At 40.3% G+C, this 25,503-nt stretch overlaps 1 protein-coding gene across 1 annotated transcript in view; it reads left to right on the plus strand.

Moving 5' to 3' along the window:
• Positions 1-235: 235 nt before the first annotated feature.
• The window catches only part of LOC101848023 (transient receptor potential cation channel subfamily M member-like 2), a gene marked incomplete in the record, with an annotated part of 50,699 nt that continues 25,431 nt past the window's right edge, over positions 236-25,503 (plus strand). Inside the window, 15 exon segments of the mRNA XM_005091920.2 lie at positions 236-392; positions 3,382-4,368; positions 5,135-5,214; positions 7,895-8,087; positions 9,518-9,698; positions 10,585-10,751; positions 12,311-12,515; positions 15,525-15,690; positions 16,144-16,297; positions 17,282-17,357; positions 19,249-19,355; positions 20,707-20,841; positions 23,161-23,223; positions 23,626-23,758; positions 25,065-25,199. Of these exon segments, the coding sequence (XP_005091977.2) occupies positions 3,397-4,368; positions 5,135-5,214; positions 7,895-8,087; positions 9,518-9,698; positions 10,585-10,751; positions 12,311-12,515; positions 15,525-15,690; positions 16,144-16,297; positions 17,282-17,357; positions 19,249-19,355; positions 20,707-20,841; positions 23,161-23,223; positions 23,626-23,758; positions 25,065-25,199 (2,767 nt within the window).

Below are 25,503 nucleotides of genomic sequence, written 5' to 3' on the forward strand. Positions count from 1 at the left end.
TTGTGTATATTTCAGTCTGGGGCCTGCGGTCTAGTGTGTACGATGGTGTGAACAATAGATTAGCTGAAAGTAATTCATGTCCAGAAGGTAATTATTCATTAATTGATATGCATGATGCTGCTGCTTACATTTATTTCTATAACCATCAAGGTTTAAAAAATGATTAACAAGTTTTATCATTACTGACATAATGGAGTTTTTTTTTCGTTTTTTTTTGTCAGTGGTCCAATGTATCTCAAAATCTGGGAGCAAAAAATAAGCTAAAGGAGGAGTGGCTGGCTGGCTGTCGACGAAGAAGCTTCCTGGGAAACAAAATGGCGGACCATCAACATGTATGTGTAAACAATGGTTGCCAGCGCCGGGAACGCATTGTGACCATGATTTTATCACAGGTATTACGATAATTACTAGAATGATTGTGTTCCATTATATTAAGGAATATCGTTGAAACACACCGGTAGTCAACGCTTAGATGTAGTTCTATGCCTAAATCTAAACTTTAATCTTAGGAATAAGAAATGTTTTATCTATCATCAGCTGCATTTCACAACTCGTGAACAGCTGTACACGTCCCTGCTTGCATTTCCAATTGTTGTAATTGATCTGTGGAAAAAAGAAACGTTCCACAATGGTGTGCTTAGATTTCAGGACAAAAACCTAGCACAATCATTGTATGCAATTTTACAGTCTGCTTGCGCTCTGAATTCACATTTCAAGGCGAAGCTATGGGAAGGTCTAATTATAGAATCTAGAATCTAAATCTAGATCTAGATCTAGTTTTAAAAAAAGAAAAAGATTTAACTCCAGGTACAATAATACCCCCCCCCCCTAGCCTCAACTGCATAGCAAAATACTTTGTAGGCCTATTAGTATTTGTCATATCTTTGCATATATGAGATCTTTATTTTAGACTTTTTCCAAACAGACTTATTGGGAATTCTTAACCCCTTCGCTGCCAGATCAAGAGTGTTGTGTTTTGAAACTACTGCCACACAATGGACAATGCTGAGATGGAAAGAAGACACAAACAATCTTTTCTAAAATAGAACAAACAAAAATTATAATGGACTTTCGTCCAAAACTGTGAAAAATATTGATCTTTTATGAAACGCAAAGATGCATATATATTACTTCAAGGCCTGCTTCTTACTGAACAGCCTGGTAATGAAGGGGTTAATAAAGGTTACACACTGTGGTCTATTTGGCTGTTTATTTGGGCAATCTGTCTGGCGTGTCGGTCAATAACAGGAAGTTAGGCCTAGCCTATTGTATTGTTTGGCGCAAGTGTGTAAAGCAGAGAGAGTGAGTAAGTGTGAGACGAGTTCAGTCTGGACTACAGCAGGGTAGAGGGAAGAGCTGTATCGAGGCTGAGGAGGCCTGCAGAGATTTTGGCGTGAGGAAAGGGGGAATGGCTGTTTAGAGCCTCAGTCTATTTCTGTGCTTGTGTTGTGAGCTTCCAATGCATCGGGGCTCCACCGCAGAGGAAAGGATCACACAGAGCTCCCCATTACGCACAGATGTGTGTGTATTACACATTAAACCAGCAGATTACCCCCTTTAAGTTTTGGTGGTGCGTGAGCGTTACTCTTTAAAATTTTGTTTTGGGGGTTTGCATACGCTTTAAAACATAGGTGGTGTGCGTCTGGCATTCATCATTTTCCCCCTTCTCTACCCCGGAGCCAAGTCAATGATTTAACAACACACCCACACTCATGACACGGCAGTCACCTTTTGTCTGTGACTCTGTAAGAAGCTGTCAACCTAGTATCTACTTATCACCTGCGTGCAGTTTCCGGCGACACCGGCTTGCTTGAGCAGAGAAGCTCCGCCCACATTCTGGTCGTTCGCATTTGCCGGTGTCGTGCCTTGAGTTTACCCCTGCCGTGAGATTGCCCCCATCCTTCTTTAACACACTAGATCTAGTAAACATGAATTGTCCGCCATCGAAAGTCTGGAAAGAGTGGAAGTTGAACCTTGGGATGGCTCTGAAGAATAATGAATTACAGTCGAACTTGTGTAAGACGGAATCGCAAGGGAGCGGGAAAAAAATTCCGTCTTAGACAGGGGAATTTAGGGGTGGGGGGTTCAAAGGCCCAGCCGTTGAGATCAAGGATCGCTTGTCCGATCGGCAAGCAGTGGTCAAAACTTCACACCTCTGAGCTGCTATCCTGTCTGATAGTGACATGTGTCAGTCTTACTTATCCAATTACCACCAGTGCTTGCCTTTCATAGGACCACTGTTTGACGTATTCAAAACAGAAACGTTTGAACATCTCCTTTGCTTCCACCCTTAGCCCCACCCACCAATGCCACCCCTCACTGTCATCATTGTAACAACGATTCGAGGAACTCTTTTTTTAGCAGGCCGTACAATCAGGGCGGCAGGCATTGGTCAATCTAATTTCACACCTCTGGCTTCTGGCTACCCAGGAAAGTTTCCGTAGTGGCTGGCTACTCGAGCACTCTCACGGGCAGTCGTGAGATATCACACCCACACTACACTGACCATCTGTAGCGCTCAGTGCTCACATGATGGGGTAACATAGGGTAACTTCTACTCTACCCCCATTGCACCCCTACTCCCCTTCCTCGCCCAGCGGCATGGCCATGGCGTTAAGTTTAGAGCCGGCGGAATCAAACTTGCGAGTTTTGTTTCAAATCAGGGCTGAGCGGGCAAAGCATTTTCCGTCTTAGACAAGTGAAACCCTCGGAAGAGAGCGGATTTTTCTTTCCGTTTCCGCGTTGGACAGGTTTCCGTTTTATACAGGTAATTAAAGAGGAATATATCAAGGGGGGAGCGGGGATATTCCGTTAAGACAGGTTTCCGTTTTACACAGGTTTCCGTTAAGGCAGGTTCGACTGTAGTTTATTTCCAAACCTGCCTCTCATTCGGATTTAATTGGAATATCCAGATTTTTTGCCCCAAATTTCAAGCATCTCGATTTTCCCAATTTTTATCGCGTGTATCCCGTTTTTTGTGTGTTCTGTCTTGATGTGGTGTGGGTTTAGGATGCTATAGTTGTCCTTTTTCAATGTTTAGAATTCACATTTTGAAAGAAATATTTCTTGAGCACATTATAACAACTGATACCACAAATTAGAAACTGCAATAAAGTCTTTTGAAAATTTTCATAAAACCTTTGAACAGCTTGCAGACAGGATATATTATATGTATATAGTTTTAGAAAGGTGGTCCTCTTGGATGATGTCATTATAATATATAGAAAATATGCAGAGGGGTGGGGGGTGTGAAGTGGTCATTTATACAGGTGATTGTCTTGGACAGGTGCATATTTGAGAAGGTTGAACATAATTTTATATCTGTAGATTTGTTTTGCTTATTTGATATAATCTGAATGAAATGTTTCTGTCTTTTTTCAGGGACCATGTTGAAAGATGCCAAAAGCAGAGGAGACATCAAAAAAATATTTCTCAGCAGCTTCAAGTGTAGGGTCAGAGAGAGAGCTTGACAATTTGAATGATTTAAACAGTTTGACTTCCAGTGATTTCAGAAGCATGAGCTGGCCAGGAGACACCAGAGATGGGGAATTAAACAATAATGAAGGACAGCTTCCTCTTCGTCCAGGAAGTGGAATACCTCCTCACCACCGACGTGCTGGTCAAGAAAAGCCTCGTAAAAGAGTAGGGAAACCGTCAAGTGTCACATGGAGCATTGATGTGTCTGAGGGAAGACAGTCACCAGACAGTGATAGGTGGACAAAGCATGTGGACCCTCTGCCAGAGCCCCAAACTGACGTCCCGGTATTTTCCGTTGCCTCGGGTGAGCGTTTGTCCCACTTTGACAACGCAACGTTTTCGACAAGGAGTACCAATTTGTCAGATGCTGAATCTTACAATGAAGAGCACACTTCTTCTGGTAAGAGAAGGTCCAAGAAGCGCAGGAGGTCATCAAAAGACCCAAAGAAGAAAAAGCATCTCTCTACTCACTCGTCGGGTGCTGAAAATGGGCAGGTCATGTCTCCAGCAGCGTTATATTCTCTGGAGTTAGCCCAGAAATATCCCTCTCAAATTGCATCTGACAGTATCGCCGAGACTGTTCTTGAAAATAAAGCGTCCGTGTCAAAATCAGAACCAATTCCTTCATCACCCACCACAGGAATTCCTGCCCCAGCAATTATCTCTCTTGCCTCTGCAGTTAAGAATGAGGATGGGCTCTTAGATATTGAAGCTGACTTTCTGAGGAATCGTAAGGAGTCAGTTACGAGTGGTCAAAGTTTAGAACAGAGCAGGGGTCTTGTTGCTAGTGGGACAAGCGAGCTTGAGGACAGTTTCAATGATATTCCTTTGATGAAGAGACCTCAAAGTCGTGTGGGCATGAAAAAACACGACAGCAAATTGATGATCCAGGTATGTTCTTTTTTTTCTTTTTCATAGGGTGTAAGTTTGATTTTTGCCTGGAAATCTTTTGATATGGGGGAAAGTTTAGACAAAAATTTTTTGCCTTAAGTTTACTCTTTTATTTTAAATTTTCCTGTCCACATTTTTAAAAAGAAGTCCTAGTTTGCATGTTTGAAAATCTTAACTTTTTCACAATAGTCACAAGGTGCAACTTTCAAAGTGTATGTAGAAGTAGAATGTGGATTACCATTGGATCATGAAATTGCATGCAGTCTCATTGCTCCAATCTGCATGCCTCTGAAGCACAAAGAAGAAAGATGTTGGCCCAATGATAGGGAAAGGGGGAGGGGCACTGAGTTAGGATATTAGGTGGTGTGTGTGTGTGTTTGTGTGTGTGTGTGCGTGTTTGTATGTGTGTGTGTGTGTGTGAAGAAGAAGAAGAAGAAGAAGAAGAAGAAGAAGAAGAAGAAGAAGAAGAAGAGGAAGATGAGGAAGATGAGGAATAAAAAGAAGATGATCTCACCAGTTTCTTCAAAAGAAGGGAAGAAGTAACTTTTCTTCACTTGTTCTCCACAATAGTTTTGTATTTCCTTACTTTTTTTCACAATAAGGAAATGTAATGTATTGCAGGCTAGATTACTCAGAAATATATTACCTTTCAGTAATGAGCCACTTCATTGGTTGTCTAAACTCTGGGTTTGTAAGTGAAAGCACAATTTATAAAATGCTCAACCATGTATACGTATTTGATTTTCTTTTGTTTTTATCTTCCTAGAGTGAAACAGCTGCCTTCATATCAAGCACAATATTCCAGAGAGAATGCAACAGATTTGTATGGGATCGCAAAACAAACAGGTATATATGTCACGTGTAATACATTGAAGTAACCACATAAAACTGAGTACTGGAGTCTGTGGTGGTGCGGTTAGGCACTTCCCTGTTTCACGCAGAAGAGTTCTATTCCCGTGAGGGGACGAAATTTTTATTGACTCTTGCTGCTTGGATACTATGTTGTATCCCTCTCAGCTTGGGTTGGCCCTGGCAGGTGGTGCTGGAAGCCTGCCTCCGAAATTATATAAATTTTGTCGATGGAGTGTAAAAAACACCTACATTTATTAAAAAAAGAACATTTACACCAAACTGAATTCATGCATTTTCTGGTGGGACTATTAGCACAAATTATATGTTTTACTGACAAGTCAGCAGGTCTTTGTTGAGAGTTATGGCAATGGTCCTGTGGGACAGGGTGTTTACATCTCTGAAGTGAAAGTAAAATATATGAGGCATGGTGTTGAAAGAAGGCGCTTGTCAAAATAATGAAATCAAAGAAATTGGCATTTTTCTGATCGTATTGCCTTTTTTTTCAAATTTTTTTTCGATCGACACTTGTGTCCATGTAAAATGATGTTTCTGTGTGGATTTTACCGAAAAACATTGATTAACGAGATTTTAAAAAATGTGAATTTTGAGTTTCCAAGGACTCTCAAGTTATGGAAGTCACCAAATCTTGGCGTCCATTTTCTTGCTAACCTCAGAAACCAGGTAACCCCCATCGCCTTCTTTTGCAAAGATCTTTAATTCTATTCCCCCCCCCCCTGCCAGGGCAGTGCTACTGACTGAAATGTCTTTAGGCCATTCCCAAAGGGGGGGATATTAACATGTTCTTGTTTTCACTGTAGAATTGTAAATGCCTGATTTATAAATGTCATACTCATACTGTGCCGGAACAACATAGCGGGAACTGCTGCCTTTTCTTTACTCATCCTTGCTATCGTAATTTTTCCTCTACTTCTTTTTTAAGTTGTTCACTTTCTTGTGAACTGCTATTTCCGGGGTGCCTTGATAGTCAAAGCAGACTTTGTGCTGTTGAGGTAGAGAGGTGAGCAGAGTAAGCCTGATTCCCCGTTTGGACTTCTCTGTTGACATCCACCCCTTGGCGCTCATATGACCTTATGCAGTTGCGAGCGCAGTAAAACCTTACTATAAAAACAACAACTGAATTCTATTCAACATAGATGGGTATTTTTTCATCTAAAGCAAAACAAATGAACAAGCTTTAGGATGATACGAAAAACACCACATGCCCCAAAATTGAGTGCCGATTCCACCGTGACGTGACACATGGTACATGTTTACAAATTGCACTCAAATTGGAAAAGGGATAAGTGTGTTCTTTTGAAACACTGGGCCATGTTGTTTTCCTTTACTGTTTTGTTCTTTATGCTCATGTTTAGCTGATTCAGCCCGCGGCACTGCTCACAGCGGCTGACTGTCAACTGTGTTTTGACACAGAACCCCTCAGGGCGGCTGTTATATTATTGTTCCCTTGCTTCTTGTCTCTTTCCTCTCTTCTGTTTTCCTTACCACCTACATTTCAACTCTTTTTTCTGGTGTCATTGAATAGTATTTTTTAAAATTCTGAACATTTCTATATGCCACACAACGGTTTTATCAAATTTAGATATTTCTTTATTAACTTTTTGTGAGACCACTCTTGAGGTCACGAGGTGGTCACAAACTATTTGCGTCCGGAGTCAAGATAATCTGCTTGCTGAATCAGTTAATTATTTTTATTTTCTGCTCAGAGTAGCGTAGCATTTATGAGTCAACAGTTCTTAATTTGGAGGTGGTCTTGATTAGAAGGTGATCTTAATAATACAGATCGAGTTGTATGGAGCAGTGCTTGCCAACCTGGGCAGCATCACTCACTTGTGGGGGATTTGGTAATTTTGATTGGCAATAGGAATCACTCAGGCAGTGACAGATCTTATTTTACACCCTGCTTAAAAATAGACGGAGGTGGAACATTTTAGTTTCTTAAAGCTGCCAAAAGTAGGTATTGATTGTAAAAAGGTTGACATGCACTAGTATAGATGGATGAACTGTTTTACAGTGCCATGATTTATCGGCACCTGATTATATGGTGTGAAAAAAAGGCAGTTGTATCAGTTCATAGCAAAAAAAGAGTAGAGTTGTTTTTGGAGTATTTAAATTTAGTGGGACTTCAGTATTTACATATCATATACTTTGAATTGCATATCATGAGAATTTATGTATCCACTTATAAATTTAGTTTCACTTTAACGTCTTGGAATCCTGCCCTTCCAAATAATAATAATAATAATAACATAACATTTATATAGCGCCTTTCCAAAAAAGTAGCTAAATGCGCTTTACATTGGAATAACCATTTTAAAAACCTTTCTTACAACTTCCTTTCTTCTCATGCGATATATATTTCCACACACACACACACACACACACACACACACACACACACACACACACACACTTACACACACACACACACACACACACACACATACATTCACAGACTATTTTCATTTAGACGTAAGCACAGAACAACTATAATAAAAAATGACGCTAAAAGCTTATAAAGGGTAGGCCTGTAGGAACAGAAAATGCTTAAGATGTTTTTTGAAACTGTCAAGTGTCCTAACACGGTCAGGATGCAATCAGTTATGAATATTGTCAAAAATACTATTTGTTTGTGTCCTTTGGCTGACCTCCACAGTGACAAATGTTTCTGTGGGCGGGACAAAGTCTGGCATCAGCAGAGAGCTATTCCTGTCCCTGATAAGACTGTGCTGCCAAAAGAGGCAAAAGCAGAAATCTGGCACCCAAAGACCCATACATTTACAGAACCTTGTGACTCTTTTGGAGAAATTCACTTCCGAGGCTTTGGCAGTAGTACACCCAACTCTCCTGTGAGTATATGATTCTATTTTAGTTATTTTGTTACTTTCTGTCTGTATATTAGATTTTGATGTAATGAGTTAGTAAGGTAAGTTTTACTCATCAAGTACTTGTTCTTACAAATAGCACATGTTATATTGTGGCCTTGGTATGACTGAATGTGCAACAGCAGCTCGCGACCGTGAAGGCTGGAGTGTCATTAAACGTCAACCTCTGAGTCAGAGACGACACCTCCAGGAAATGTTATATTGCATCTTGATCATTTGAACATGTATTGAATTACAAAACAGTGAATCAATATCTATATGATGTCAAAGTATAAGCCAGGGCTGTACTATACCCACTGATGATGATGTGGTGTCGGCGGCCTAGTGGTTAGGCTAAAGTTAAGTTGTTCCCGCATCTGATCCGGACATCTGGGATTGCCTTGTTAGTGAAACAACTTCCTGCAGGTATCCATTACTGCTGGGTGGGCAGGAGGGGGCGGAAAAAACATGTGTCCGAACTGAGGCTCCAACCCAGACTTTCCGCTTCGGAGACAAGCACACTAACCGCTCCGCCACCACACCCTCTGTGATTAGGCTACATGACTCATAATTGTGGGGTTGCAGGTTTGGGAGTTTGAGCTGCGGGACCAACGTTGTGTCCTTTGGAAAGGCACTTTACACAAAGTTCCCTCATTTCACCCATAGACAGCGAAAGATCTTGTCAGTATGTTAGTGTTTTAATGCTTATAAATGGCTGCTTTCACTGTATGCTTCCCAGGAAGTTGAGGTTGTTTCAGAATGCTCTCAGGTCTGCTGGGGTAGTAGTATAGTTTCTGAAATGCATAAAGCTTGCTGTTGAGCGGGGATTTGCGCTATATAAATGCTATCTATTATTATTATTATTATTTTAACAGAAATGATTATAAAACATTCTCAAGGCTCTCTAGTAACAGTTAAGCTGGATACAGTGAAATGCTCCTAAATTTTTTCTATAATAATATGAAAGGCAGCGTGGTGAAATCAGACGCTCGTCAAAATATTGAAATTTAAGAAATCAGCATTTCTTCACCAGTTTGGCATTTTTGGTGGAGTTTTTTTTTCTTGCTCAACACCTTTTATGTCTATTTAAAAACACATGATTAAAGGCACAAAAAATGTACTTTTTCAGTTTCCAAGTACTCTCAAGCTATAGGATTCACCTGACTTTGGTGGCCATTTTCTCGTTAATTTTACCTCTGAAACTAGGCGACCCCCACCACTTTCGATCGCAAATGTCTCGACTTCTATTCAAGATAGATGGATATTTTTTTCATCAAAAGCAAGAAAAGTGAACAAGCTTTAAGCTGATATAAATAATTCAAGAATTCACGAGGGTCTGATTCCACTGTGTCATGACACATATATGCTTCTGACTCCTTTGAAATGGAATTATTGAATTTATTCCTTTTCTCCAGTATGCTAGAATTGACTACAAGACGCGACCAGATTTGATTTGGGAACTTTTGATTGACTACTGGAAAATGCCCAAGCCAAGACTACTCATCTCTGTCACTGGGGGAGCCCAAAGATTTGAGCTGAAGCCTCGTCTCAGCTCATTACTCAAACAGGGATTGATAGGGGCTGCTGTGAATACTGGTGAGTCATTCTTTCTCTTGTATGCTTTGAACTGTTGTAACAAATTTTTTTAAAAGAATGACAAGGTGTGGTTGTAATCATTTTGTAATCTGTGATAGTTACTGTTTGTATTGTATGGTTTAATGAAAAAGAGGCTGGATCGATAGCAACAACAGCAACTTGTATTGATAACAACGATGAAAAAGAGGCGTATCATTGGCAATGAAGAAATCTATCTCGGCAACCTGTTTGTTGACATACGGCGTACAAGTATGAACATATATTCCTGTTTTAGCAGTTATTGTATCAATGACCAGCAATGTAAACCTTATTTTTCCTGGTCACATTCAATCTAAGACTCTTTGTTTTTTCTTTATTTACTCTGTCTCATTCGGCTGATGCTTCCTGATGGTATTTTTGCTTGGCTTCTTTCAGAACAGTAACACAAACAGTGTTTTAACTTTAAAATATGTTTCTACTCTACTGTCTCATAATGCTCATATATGAAATCAATAGTTCAGATACTTACTTTATTGTGATCACACTTCTCCAACCATTATACAATTCTTCCTGTTGGGCTTGCAGCTGAAAAGTTGTGGGTTCAAACTTTGCCAGGGGCCCAATAGTGTGTCCTTGGAAAAGGCACTTTATCATATGCTAAGTTTCCTCTCCACCCAGGTGGGAATGGGTACCCAGCTATAGACATGGAAAGATTTTGTAAGTTTGTTAGTGTTAAAGCGCTTAATTGGCTGCTTGCACTGTGTGCTTCTCAGGAAGCTGAGAATGCTTTAGGATCTGCCTTGGGTAATAATATAGATTGTAAAGCACATAGAGCTTGCTTTTGAGCAGGGATATGTGCTACACAAATGCTATTTATTATTATTTTATTATTGTATATTACCCTCAGGTGCTTGGATCATAACTGGTGGGACTGCCACGGGTGTGATGGAGTTTGTGGGGGAGGCGGTGCGGGATCACATCACGGTGTCGGGCCGAGGCAGAGAGGAGTGTGTGGCGCTCGGAGTGGCCACCTGGGGCTGTGTGGCCAACAAACTGGTTCTGGATGGAGAGGACGTGAGTATATTTCTGAGTGTCCTTGTACTATGCTCAACAGTGGGAAAGAACAAGCTAAAGGCCAATAAAGGAGGAGACCCCTGACAAGCATCATCAGACAGGCTTTGACGTGGAATCCACAAGGAAAACGTAAGAAAGGAAGACCAAAGATGACATGAAAGGGAGCGGTGTAAGCTAAAATGGAAAAGGCGGGGACATCATAGAAACAGCTAGAAAAGGATGCACGGGACAGGCTTCACAGGAGAAGTGTTGTTGATGCCTATGCTCCACTGGGAGTTAAAAAGGACAAGAGAGTCTTTGTACTAAAACTTTTTGGCTCTTTGTTTTAGTTTTAGTAAGAGTTTTATGGCACTTGCAAATATCAATTAGTTCATATAAGTGCTAAAGATTAGAGGTGTTACAAGAGAGTAACAAACACACATAAAAAGGAGAAATGAGGATGATAGATGTTTGATCGGAGAGAAGGAGCAAATTACACGAGAGTACCTACCATCCACCTTCTTTCTAACTCTGCTGACCTGAGCTACCTTTACTCTTCTACTTACTGGATTCATGCCTGAGGATGAGAGGTCACTTGAGTCCTGTAGACTAAAGAGGCAAGAACTTAACCCTTTTTTATCACAAATTATCAGTACATGGTCAAAAGGTGTAAAGAAGGGCACCGATATATTGACTATATTGACGTTTAGTACAGAAAGAGTCAAAAGGTTAACTGATTTTTCAAAGATTTTTTAGAAAACCATTTATAACGAAGCCTGATTCAATGTTTTTCCTCTGCTATCGTAGGAAATAAAAGTAGTCTTTGTGGTTTAACTATACACACCAACCTCTTGTAGTGATCCAACTTCCACCGACTGGTGACAAATCGACAAATCTTTTGCGCCTCGACTGCGACTCATGCTCCTGAGGTCTGTCTTCCACGGTCCGTGGCTCACGCCTCGGCCTGCCCTTGTTCTCTTTTTCAATGTCAAACAGGTACTCGATTACTTTCCCAAAATAAACCAACTACCGACAGTCTTCTTCCATAGAGGAAGGTGTTTAGTGATGACTCCTTTTTTTAATGGAGGTGTTTTTTACACTCCCATCAAGAAAAGTTACGGCCAACCATGGCAGTGCCTAACTGCTACACAACAGATGCTGGTTATCTAATTGAACATTTTTGAACATTCACAAAGGATAGTCATGAGATGCAAGGGTACTTATGGCTACTTGTGACAAGAAATGCGAGGTTTATTCTGGTGTGGGCCTAAAGTATTACCTGTACCTGTCTGGGTTTGTTTTTAGATTTGTTGACTGCCGTAATGGAATTTTGCCATGAAAGAGAGGTGTAGATAGCTGCTTTTGAATCTTGTCTAATGGCCACCTGTCCATGACAATCAACTGTACAATTAAGCATTTCTCCCACTCACCCCCCCCCCCACCCCTTGATTAAAAAAAAAATATTAAAAATAATAGCACTGTCCCAAACATCCACCCGTCTAAAACACCACTTTTCTCCATGACAATGGCTGGCCGTCTTGGACAATTTCATCTGCAATGGTCTTTTTCTGTACCCTCAGGACGAAGGATTGTGGCCTGTGACTTACGCCATTGAGGACGTGATGAATCCACCTAGGGGCTCCTCTGCCCTCGACCGGAACCACACCCACTTCCTCCTGGTGGACAATGGTACAGATGGCCAATATGGGGCGGAGATCAAGTTTCGCTCCGAACTGGAGAGCTACATATCAAAAGTTGGGACAACTGGAGTTTCTGAGAGTCAAGGTGTGCTACTCACTGCATCACATTTTGCCCAATATTGGCTATCTTAGTTATGAGCTCCGCACAGGCGAGAGCCATGAACTTTTGACCACAGGGTGTCCGATAACGGGAAGGGCAGAGTGGAGGGAACTGTGGTAACTCTTAGGCATTTGAACTGGGCCTGAGTATCCGGTTGTGGATCCTGTTCAAAGTCAGAAGAACTACATACTAGGGAACATTCGTCTAGAAATTTCTAGATCAGAATCTCTTCTACACTAACGTACGCTTAGACAAGACAAAGTATCATTCTTGTTCTTGCAGTGGTGAAAACATCTTGTTTCTACGACCAATAGGGTTTGTGTTCTAATACTTCTAATTTGAGGAAGAAATTCTCAAAATTTACGCTCAAATAGTTCTGAAAAGTGTGTATATATATCTCAACAACAGTAATGTGAATTTTAGGGTTGATTGCTCATGTTATTTTCTTAAAAGCCAAGTTTCCGTGTGGTATGACTGTTAAAACAGGAGCGTCTTTCATTCTAACCCTGTGCTCGGATTAATGTGAGTGTGTATTGCAAAGTACAGATTTTAACCGTACGCTCGGCGGCCCGACTCAGCTATAGAGCACAGCTATGAGCAACGTACTTATTCTCTCGGTGAACTATGCTGCACTTGTGGGAACTAAAACATAACAGTAAAAAGAAGTAAAGACCAAAAACGTATTTAATTCCCTCTATCATGCTTTCAGCTAAGTTCTTGAAACCATTTCACACACCCTACCCATCGAGAAAGATTTGCTTCCTTCACTCCAGACAAAAATTGACTCTTACATGGTTTTATATAGAAGACACTTTCCAAACAAAACCATTCCACAACAACATTTTCTGGGGCATCTTTGCATCACATTCATCAAGCAACGTGGCTCTGGCCTAGGCTTGCTAGGGGAGCAGGGCGCAGAAAACATCCACCAAACTGTAGCAAAACTTGAGACCCAAGCATGAGGCATCGTGGACAGCTTGCAGAGAATGGAATTAATTATGAGGTGTGCTGACAAAAAAATTGACTTCTCGCAATCCATGAATGGAGGTATTGGCCAAAAATCGAGGCTAGGGTCAAATTTGTAGAATTTCTATTGGTGCCATATTCTTTAACTTTAGCGTGCCTTTTATTACTTAATACTTACAAATTGTAAAACTTCACCTATAAGTATGATGGATCTATTTCCATAAGGCTTGAATCTGAGAAGTAACCCATTTTGTCAGCACGCTTCGCAAATTTGAATTTAAAGCTCTTGCAGATTACACCATCTCTGCGAGCAAACACTGTCTCTCTTAAATCAACCAATGAAATCTCGCACAATAGTTCAGGTAGCAACTCATAGTTGAAGTTAGTACTTGTCTATTTACTATAATAGTCTATGTAATATACGAGCTGGAATGGAAGCAGATGAAAGTGACAGTGTGACATATTTGTTTGTTTTTGGATCATTTTTCAAGCTCCCTTGACCTCATTTGGTGAGTATATTTTTCATGTGTTTTCTTTCACTGCACAAAAAACTGCATCATCTGATCTCCACATTTTACAATACAGTCCACTCCACTTGTAGCGAAGTCGGTTGTAAAGATCTTTGGACTTAACGATCTTTTTTCGTGGAACGGGCCCCGATGTAACGCAAACTCAATCAAATTGAAACGGTTGTACCGAATTCACTACATCCATCGTGACGGCTATGGTGATGCGTATTCTTATTCCTGGCCCATATAGTTAGTAATAAAAATATAACGGTTTTAACGATGTTTCCCCTGTGGTTAGTTTTGACCTAGCAATGATGAACCCGATGATGTTTTGTAACGTTACGCACATTCACACAATAGTACGAGGCATCAATCTCCCGATACTATTGATAACCTTATATGATAAGCACTGAAGTGAATAGGATACTGTCTGTCTCTCACTTCGCCTAGCGCCATGAGGAACAACTACATTGAGGTTGGGTACTGGGATTATTTCCCTTGAATTTTTCTTCCAACGGCTGTTTTGAACTTCAGATTTATCGATCTTTGGTGTTTAATACCTTTGGTTTTAATTTTCTCGCTATATCTATCGCTGTCATGTTTGTTTTTGTTTATGATTTTGTTTCAATAATTACATTTATACACCACACACAGCATAACTATTATTTTTATTGGAATGTAAATACACTAATAAACTTTAACACACAATAATATGCACTCCCAGGTAAATTTGGTTGTATGTCTCTGTAAAATAATCTAAAAGGGAGGTAATAGTCTGAAAGATAGAGATGAGTGTCTGGTTTAACCTATAGTTCGAATGAATTTGTGATCTGTGGCTGTTATTGTAAATCCAAAGTCATCCTGTAATACACATAACTAAAAGCTGCGTAGTTGCTGAAATAGCGATACAAACTGCCAAACTACAGAACAGTTGTTCTCAATGAGAGCAATAGTACCCTATGAATGGATTTGCTCCTGTCTTTTGAAAGACTCGTATGTTCTGGAGAACAAAAAAATAGTGGGTACACTACGTCCCTCTTATGTAAACCACTAGTAACCCTTTAGCATACACACGACATTCAAGCAGCAACAAAAATCCCACTCACTTTCTAAAAGCTGTGAATTTGTGTGTTTTTAATCTCATTAAAAGAAATTATGCTGGTGGTCGGAGAGCACTAATGTTAGGTCCTATCTTTTTCTTTCCATCAGATGTGTTTGTCTGACCAATATTGTGTCGATGTGCTTCTCTTTACTCAAACTAAAAGAAAAACACAAATACAGTCGAACCTGATCTATTGGCCATCTGTCCAAAATGATCACCTGTACAGATGACAACTTCTCCCCCCCCCCCCCCCATGGTGTTTTTTGAATATTATAATGAAACTGTCTAAAACATCCATCTGCCAAACACAACCACTGTTTTCCTTGACAGTGGGTGGCCGTCCGGGACAATTTCAACTGTATTTGTGATTTCCCAAAATGAATTTACACGATTTATCTCTTGAATTCTTTTCCTCAGTGATTTCTGTTCCTGTGGTGCTCATTGTGGTTGAGGGAGGTGTTGGCACGATGGAGACGGTGTTTGAGTCTTTAAACCGTCACACCCCAGTGGTTGTGATCAACGGTTCAGGAAGAGCTGCAGACTACATCAGCTTGGCATACAACCTCACCCGAAACCCGGCAAAGTGAGCAATTGTGCCGGTCTTTTGGCAATTTGTATTTTGATTCAAAATTTTTTTCCGTGTGTTTGTGCTTCTTGTTTTTTGTGAATCAGTACCTCTACCTATGAGTGTTTCTCTGTCAATGATTTTTTTTAGTGTTTGAAATGTTTCTGCTCTGGTTTCTTTGTCTTGTCTTAGTTTTTGAAACCTTTTTAGAGATGAAGAAATGAAGATTAGGCTACGTTTCTTTTGGATTTCTTTAGACTGAAAGAATATTTTTCCAATATTATGTCATGTACATATTCATCATATAAATGGTTAGGCAATGAATAAGGCAGATTCTGTTCTTTTACCTCTCCTAGATCAATGTGTTTGTCTGCTTATCTTTGGACTTGACTCCTATAGATTTATATTGTTTCATAAGTTTCTGTGAAATTGTGAGATGAGATCTTGTAATGTTTTTGTTTGTGGTTTCAGTGAAGACTCGTCGAGAATGCCCCATGATTTTGATTCTGTGATGCATCTGGCTGCAGAGAGAATGTTCACCTGGAAAGAAAATGATACTGGCAAAGAGAAAAAGCTGCAGAGCTGCATTTACTTTCTAAAGCAGTGCTTGAAGAGACGAAACCTGGTAATATACCTTTTTTGGAAAGTTTAAGTGTTTTTCTTTTAAAGGGTGAGGGATATCACAAAGGTATTTAAAAGTTTACTTGGTGACTTCTTTGGGGTCTGATGGCATGCATACACACAAACACATGGTTATCTTTTTTTTTAAAGTAAGAATTTTACGGCACTTGCAACACAATAATTCATTTAAGTGCCGAAGATTGAAGGTGTTACAAGAGAGAAATAAACACAAAAAAGAAAGAGGGGAAATAAGGATGATATATGTTGGATAGGAAAGAAGGAGCAAACCCCACCAGAGCACCCGCCAACCACCCACATATTTATCTATTGTGTGTGCTATAAATAGTTTAATGAGTAGTAGCAGATTCAGTTTAGAACTACACAAACCACTTTGAGGATATCAGATTTGAAAGAGAAAAGTGAATATTTCTTTGTCATTTCACGTCAGCCTGAGTCATCTGACATTTTGCTTTAAGTCTGAGTGTTTTAATCTGAAAGGGATTCAGGTTTCTTGTCTTTACCTATGCAAGTTACAGATTGTTATCAGTGAAGGTGTTTGTTTTCTGTAAGTTGAAATAAGCATGGGAGTGCTATCTGAAATAATGTATTGGACCCCGTGGAGAGTTTTGTGGACTTTGAATAAGATTATTTATACCTACTGGTAACATGTGTGTGATTGAGTCTTCTTTTTTGGGGGGGGATTGCCTTTAAAAAGGAATACAGATCTTTTGACACATATGTTGAACAAACTTTTAATTGATTTAACACATGATGAAATATTGTTTTGTAAGAAATGGACATTTTAAAACTCTTTAAACATAGGATTTTGAGCATCTGTTTGGAAAATGTTATTGTGTAAAACTTTTACTTGCTTTAAGAGTCAATCTGGACAAATACTCATGTTTTTAAAGTGATTCATGTTAATATGAGAAATATGATGCTTCTCTAGGACTTCATCTCTAGTTTTACAATTTGATCATCGTTTCAGATCAACGTATATGACCTGGAGAAGTCAGATTCAGTGAAAGATATTGATCGTGCCTTGCTTTTTGCTTTATTGAAAGGTAAGTGACCCTTGTAGAGAAACACATGAATGGTCTGTGTTGAAAGGTCAGTGCCCCTTGCAAAGAAAAATGTGAAGGGTCTTAATTTTTCTGATTCTTTGAAGTGAAAGGGCTTCAGAGACATAGTTGTTAAATGGCTATCTCTAAATACTGAGCCTGAGTTTGAGTCTTGCACTCAAAATTATTTTTTATAAATAGGATCCAAAAATGTGAAATTGCATAGGTTTAATGCCCCTTGCTACACTGTAAGGTTATTTAAATGGTGGAATCTCTGATTTTATCCTTTGTCCGATAGGACGGAGCCAAATGGGAAAATATTTGTAGAGGGCCATTTCTAACAACACACTGTCATCTGAGCTGAGCCTCAGACCCCCCGAACCTGCAATCTCACAATTATGTGTCCAGTGGCCTAACCACGAGACTATAGACTCCAACATCAATGGTGTAACAATTTGGCTCTTTGCTGTTGCTTTAAAAAAGCATGAGTTCACTTTTCATGTTGTTGCGAAGTCTATTCTGTCTTGAACCTCTGTTTTTCCTGTGGGGTACTGTATGCCTCCTAGCCTATGCAAACCCTGACAGGCAGGCTCAAAGCAGTGTCAGAGGGCTCTCGTGGCCTAGAGGTTAAGGTGTTCGCCTCTCCTTCAAAGGTCCCGGGTTTGAATCCGGGTAGCGACCGAAAAATTTTCTGCTCTAAAACTGTCTCCTTTCACCTCCTTTCCTGCTTTCTAGCAGTGTTCTGTGGTCTGCTTTCGTCTCCACTTTCTGCCCCCATCCCCTCACCTCCTTTGCCCCCTCATTTGGGCTCCTGACTCTTTCCGCAGCCTTTCTACTGCTTCTTCTTGGCTCCTTCTTACTGCTGTCGTTCAGCCTCACCCCTGATCTTATGGTAGGAAAGATCTACACCTAGCCTTCTTGGACAAGGGCAAAAAATCTCGGAGGTCCCGTATGCAAGTTGCACACGTTCGAGATCCTTTGGTGGTCCAAAATCGATAAGAGTAGGCTTCGGCCGCCCTCAGGCAAAATTCAAAATTTCCTACCAACTGAAAATGTTTAATGTGTCCCGCACGCTCATATGACCGTATGCAGTTGCGAGCGCCGTTAAACACTTACCAAAAACTATTTTTAAAAAAGCAGTGTCTGTGGTGTAGTGGCCAGGCGCTTCACTATCACGCAAAAGATAAGAGTTGATTCCTATGGGGGGAGAACTTTTATTGGGTCTCCGTCTGTTAAGCGTGCTGACAAAATGAGTTATTTCTCGAATTCTTGTCAAAATACAGGAATTGGAGAAACTGGCATTTTTCCTCCAGTTTGGAAATTTTTATAGAAATTTTAATTTTTGGCTCAACCTCATTTATGTCCGTATAAAAACACATTTCCATGTGAATTTTACTGAAACACATTGAATAAAGGCACAAAATGTGCCATTTTTCAGTTTTCAAAGACTCTTTAGCTATTGCATTTACTCAACTTTGGCGACCATATTCTTGCTAATTTCACCACTGAAACCAGGCGACCTCACTTCCTTCAATCGCAAATATCTTGACCTCTATTCAGGATAAATGGATATTTGTTTCATTGGAAGCAAGGCAAATAAATCAGCTTTCAGATGATACCAATAACTCCACATGCCCATGACACATGTGGCCTCAATAGAAAATCTGCAAATTTGACCTTAGTGTAGATTGTTGAACAAAAATCTCCATTTGTGGATTGCGAGAAAAAGCTTATTTTGTCAGCACGCCTCACAAATCTGTTTGCTAGGATGTTGCATCCCTCTCAGCCCTGGGTCCCTGACAGGCAGGGTTTAAAACAGCGTACCACCAAAATTATATAAACTGTGTCGATAGGGGCTTAAATCATCTATATATTTGCATGTTTTTTTTTGCAGCCAACAAATCCAAGTGTAAGTCTCAGCTTGCCTTGGCTCTTGCCTGGAACAGATGTGACATTGCCAGGCAGCAGATATTCACCAGAGAAAACAGAAGTCGGTGGGAGGTAGGTGCTATTTGTAGCTTTTTAGTGAAAATCTTTAAGCGATGTTAACATGTTTTTTTTGGGGGGTGGAGGAGAGAGAGGGGGGGGGGGGGGGCTCAGGATGTGGGTAGGATAGAACCGGGAGGGGGGGAGGGGGGACTGGACAATGTTGGGCTCTGGCAGCTTGTTGGTTAATTAGAATCCACAAAGTGCTCTAAAACAAGTTCATGCCTGTCTGCTTTAATTAATCTCCAGCAAAATTCTCTGCTCGTGAGATACAATGTGTGCATGCCTAAAATTGGTTAGGAGGAGCTGGTGTGCATAGTCTGGAGAACAAAGTACTATTTTATCAATTGTTTCTTTAAGGATGAAGCATCTCTTGTATGTTAAAGGGCCCCGCTAGTTTAGTGGTTAGTGCACAAAAATGTCATGAAATGTAAATAATAATAGATAGCATTTGTATAGCGCAAATTTCTGCTCAACAGAAAGCTCTATACGTTTTACAATCTATATTATTACCTCTGCAAACCTGATAGCATTCTGAAACAATCTCAACTTCTTGGGAAGCATGCAGTGCAAGCTGGCACTTTAAAGATGCTAAAACATTCTGACAAGATCTTTCATTGTTTAAAGACGGGTACGCATTCACATTTGGGTGAAGTGAGGAAAATTTGTTTAAAACGACTTTCTCAAGGACACAATGTCAGGTCTGAGGCTTCAGCCCAAGAACCCACAACCTCTCATAATATTACGAGTTTGATATAGTCTAACCAAAAGACAAACAACAAGGTATGTCAGATTCTTCACACAAGACAACCCCTGCTGAATAAAATACTATGGCCACTTAAAACGATACGAGACCAATGTGAAAGAGGTGCTAGAAGGAAAGATGCGGGGCAGGAGAGCCCGGGGAAGACAAAGAATAACATGGATGGACAACATAAGAACATGGACTGGCCTGAGTATGGCGGAATGTGCGACGGCAGCCATCTGGAGACCGTGAAGGATGGAGGGTCACTACACGTCAACCTCTGAGTCACAGATGACACCTCCAGATACTAGATATTCTAACCATTAGACTACCGATGCCACATCATGAAATGTAAACTTATGTTCTGGCTTTTAGATGGATGGTCAGTGGGCTGTGTCCTTAATTTAGACATAACATATTAACTCTAGCTAAAAAAAGCAGGGCACCACTCTGAGACAACTAGAGCTAAAAGAGTGTTGTTAAAAACATGTTCTTTGTTTATTGTTTGTTCTCTTATCATTGTAAAACAAATTCCCTCTGGAGATCCATAAATTTGTTTTTTTTCTCATGATTTTGCTTTCTCTTTTTGCTTCCTGTCTGTGTGTGTATGTGTGTGCATAGATCAAGGACCTTTATGACGCCATGTTCACGGCTTTGGTACAAGACAGGGCAGACTTTGTGGAGCTGTTTCTGGATAATGGTGTGGATCTGAGAAAATTCCTGACTGTTAGGACACTGTGGAATCTCTACTGCAATGTAACTATAAACTGCAATTTCATTTATATTTTTCATGCTTTGCTGTTTGACATATTGTGACATAAAAGTAAAGTTGTTCTCTCCCCTTTTGTGGACAGGCTTAACCTAGTGCTGCACAGGTCTGGGGTCACTCTAGGGGTCACAGTGGGGTAAGGGTGAGTGCTTGTTGACTGGCGAATATCGAGGACTTTATCGACTAAGATCTCGAGAGCCCAATATCAATAAGTACTCAGTACTTACTAAGATTAAGCAAGGGGATGTAACAAAAGTTTCTTACTGCCAATCACTTTTGACAATAAAAGGCCACAAAATGCAGTAGTAAGCCTGCATGCATTAGCCTGAGCTGTGTTTTTACTGCTGTTTTTTTAAAAGTAAACTTTATCTGATTTTGGCTTTTTTGGGGGGAGGGGGGGGGTGTCAAGGCTTCTTTTTTTCTCTTTTTTTTTCTTTTTTTAGCTGAACCCTCAAAAGTTGCCTTCTGAATTTTTGGGGATCAACTGCTTTTATGAACTCATGGAATCTCCCAACTTCCACCAGGGAAATTGGTTGCATGTCTTTGTATATTTATTACAGACAACAGTTTTTCGGTCAGCAGCATTTTCAGTGCTTTTTAGTAAACAAAAAGTATCTCAACATTCCAAAACTTGAGTATTAATTAGTACCGACTAAGCGGCAAAAATGTCTACGTACTTACTAAGGGGGTCGTTCTTAACTAGTACAGTCAAACCTGCCCTGACGGCCACCTCTATAAGACGGTCACCTGCACAAACGGCCACTTTCCATTTCCCCCTTGCGTTTTTTCTATATAATTTAACTGTGTAAAACGGGCACCTGTTCAACGCGGCCGCGGCCACCATATTTTAACACACAACCCCTATCACACTAAGCAATAAATCCTGTCTTAGACGGCCACCTTTGTGACTCCATTACGTTTTGTCATAAATTGTGCACTGGCCCCTGGCGTTGTGGGCGAGCCGTCATAATTCAATCACCTGTCGTTGTTGTTATGTAGTCCCTCCAACCGATCATGTTGCGTAGGCCCCTCCCACTGTTGACCAATAGCTACTAATTTTCAGTTGTTGGTGAGGTAAGCGTGGGATCCCTCAAAACCCATAAGCCCCGCCCAGAACTCTTACACTAATCGTAAGTGAGATGAGTGGTCACTGTTTACCCAGTCTGTAACAAAGTAACAAAGGACGTCAACATGAACTTGTGATAGAAGCGTTGCTCGTTCTCCAAGTGGTGGAGACCCATGTGTTTGTTTTAACATGGCACTCGGTCTTCCTCGTCTGATACATTTCGTTTTATTGTCACCCTTGTGCAAAATCAGCAACAAATAAAAATTAAAAACAAAATACAAACCACCACCACCAACAACAAAAACAAAAACAATGCGGCTATTTTCGATTGGGACCTCCGATGGGAATGGTTTGTTTTCTTCATCTTGATCAGTCCTGCCTAAGACGGCCACCTGCCTTATACGGCCACTTTTCTCCTTGACAATGGGTGGCCGTCTTACACAGGTTTGACTGTACTGAGTACTGGTATCAATTAGCGGCCACAACTACAGTGGGGTTTGTGCTATGTCTTACAAGAACACAAAACAGTTGGCTGTGATTGTGGATGTATATAAAAACGGGTCAGGAGAGGGTTTTACTTTGATTTCCCGTTCTGTAAAACATGTTATTATTTAAAAAAGGAAGAGCCTACAGGCAAAACAAAAATAATTTATATTATCATCAACCAGAGCTGTTTATTGTCATCTGTGTGAGAAGAGCATAATTTTGTATGTCCAAGCATGTGTGTGCATTTGTGTATGTGAGTTGTGCTGACAAAATGAGTTACTTCTCAGATTTTAGCCTTATGGAAATTGATATATTAACTTTATTTAAGGTGGAAGTTTGTACAATTTGTAAGTATGGAATAATAGAAGATATGGTAGACTTGAAGAAAATTGCATCAAATAAAAATCTATAAATCTGACCCCTTTGCCGATTTTCGGCCGATATCTCCATTCTCGGATTGCGAGAAGGAACTCATTTTGTCAGCATGCCTCACATCTATATGTGTGTGTGTGTGTGTGTGTGTGTGTGTGTGTGTGTGTGTGTGTGTGTGTGCATTTGCGTGTGCGCGTGTGTGTTTGTGTATGTGTATGTGTGTGTGCGTGTGTGTGTATGTGTGTGTGTATGTGTGCATGTGTATGCATGTGTGTTTTGACATGTGCATGTGCGTGTATGTATAATTCAATTTACTTCTCTTTGTCGAGATCAATAAGATGCCATCTCATCTCATCTCATCTCATCTCATCTCTGTTTACAGTGCCTTGGTGATGCCACGGATGCAGAGGCGTCTATCTTGAGACATCTGATCACTTACTGTCAAGTAAGTTACTTACCTTTGTGGTGTTAATTGTTAGGTTTCTTCCTTAATTTTTACTTGAAGTATTTGTTGTAACTGTCTGTCTGTCTGTCTGTCTGTCTGTCTGTCTGTCTGTCTGTCTGTCTGTCTGTCCATCTGTCCATCTGTCGGTCCGTCTGTCCGTCCGTCTGTCCACCCGTCCATCTGTCTGCCTGTCTGTTTGTCGATCTGTCTGTTTCCTTAATATCAGAAAAATGAATACCAAAATTAAAAGTTCCAAGCTTATTTTCTTTTTAAAAAATAGAAATTGTGTATATTAGTATTAGTATTAGATATATACATTGATTTTTAAGTATTGTGAGTTTGCTTTTCTTTAGTATACTGAAAGTAATCAAATTTTTTTTCGTCTCTTTTTTCCCCATACAGCAAGGTTGGGGTCAGTATCTGAGATGTAAAGCTTTGGAGGATTGGAAGGATTATCCGAAGAGCTCCTTGCTGCTGCTCTTGAACAAAGTCATTGTTCACCTTCTGAGGGATGAGTGTTTCAATTTTTACAGTGGTAAGTGAGAATAAATGGTTTTGTGTAGATGGCTCCATGCCGAAGGGCTAGATCTCAGATAGCTTCTTGATTGTTAAAGTAAAGTCAAAGTGTAGATGGCTTAAAAAATATAACTATTGTCATAAAGTGTATGTTGATTAGCAAAGCTTTATTTTTAAAAATCGCTCTATCTGTAATTGTGAAAGATTTGTATTTTATTTGGAAGATCTTGTGCATACAAGCAAATTTCCTGGATTTGAATTTAGCGTCATTTGCCATTTTCTTAGAAGCTCTGCAAGATGCTACATTCCATCAGGCATCGTGGTAAAATCAGGCGTCCCTCTGAAACCAGGCGACCCCCACCTCCTTCAATCGCCAATGTCTTGACTTGTATTCAAGATAAATGGATATTTTTTTCTTCAAAAGTGTGGTGTATTTGGTTGTTTTTGGTTGTGACAGGGGGTTAGGCCTAGCCTATTGTATTGTTTGGCTGAAAGTGTGAGAGTGAGTAAAGTGTGAGTCTGTGTTCAGTTGTATTGTTTGCAAGTTGATAAAAGTCTGAGTTACTACTGGTGGGAGTTGGAGAGGAGAGAGTTGTATCAAGGCTGAGGAGGCCTGCTGACAGTATAGATTGTGAGAAAGGCTAGTTAGAGCCTCAGTTCAGTTGTGCGTGAAGTGTGAGATTTCAATCCAATGCATGGGGCCCCAAAGCTGCGGAAGGAATCACAACACAGAGCAGAGGAACAGGTTTGGCTAATTCCTGTTATAGTGGCATGTGACAGAAGGTTAGTAGTGTAAAATCTTTGTTTTATGTTCCAAGTAACAACAAAAAGCAAAACAAATGGACAGGCTTTAAGATGATACCAATATCTCCATATGCCCCTAAATTGATGAGCGCCTGATTCCACCGTATCGTGACACATGTCTTAGTTTTAAATTGTTGGAAGCTTAGGCGGCTTTAAATTCAGAACCAGAAAGGGTAGTTGGTGAGAAGTCCAGTCTAAATTATAATGTTATACTTTTATTTTCCTTCTTGCTTGCATTCTGTACCTCCCAAGTTTAGTACATTAAAAAAATTTTTTTTTACCGTGGTTTTGTGTTCCTAACACTTTTCTCGTGAGTGGTTGGCAGGTGTAAGGTTTGCCTTGCTCCTTCTCTCCTATCAAACATCAATCCTTCTTATCTCTCCTCCTTCTTTTCTTTATATGGTTTTGTCTTGAAACACCTCTAATCTTTGGCACCTATATGACCTATTTGTGGTGCAAGTGCTGTAATACTCATACTCCACTCCTCCCCCACCTACATTTCCTCACTTGTTTGTTTGTAGATCATGAACGCTTTTGGATATCAGAAGATGAGAAACCAACAATGGGATGGAAAGGTGATATGGCAACCATCCAACCTTTACTGGAACGTATGTCCTCACTGGGCAAGCCTACTGCAGAGCAGGTGCGGGCCTTAGGTAGGTTCATTCACTCACATTGTCTTATGTGGGGCGTAGAGATTTTTGCATGATATAAGTACGAAAACTGATCCTTTCCTGGGAAATGTAATGAAGTGTTGTTTTTTTGTGATGTTGTTTGTTATCTCCTTCCATCTCCCCTGTCGCTCCTAGCAGCTTGTGCTCAGAACGGCTGTGCTGGTGAGCCGCTGGCAGCAGCTTATTTTTGCAACTGCTGCAGACAGAAACCTTTTTTCTGGGAATTCTTTCATTCAATGAAGTACTAGCACAATAGGTTATTTTGTTTTGGTTAATGACCAATTTA

Source organism: Aplysia californica, unplaced genomic scaffold, assembly GCF_000002075.1.
Source record: "Aplysia californica isolate F4 #8 unplaced genomic scaffold, AplCal3.0 scaffold00037, whole genome shotgun sequence".
Taxonomy (NCBI): domain Eukaryota; kingdom Metazoa; phylum Mollusca; class Gastropoda; order Aplysiida; family Aplysiidae; genus Aplysia; species Aplysia californica.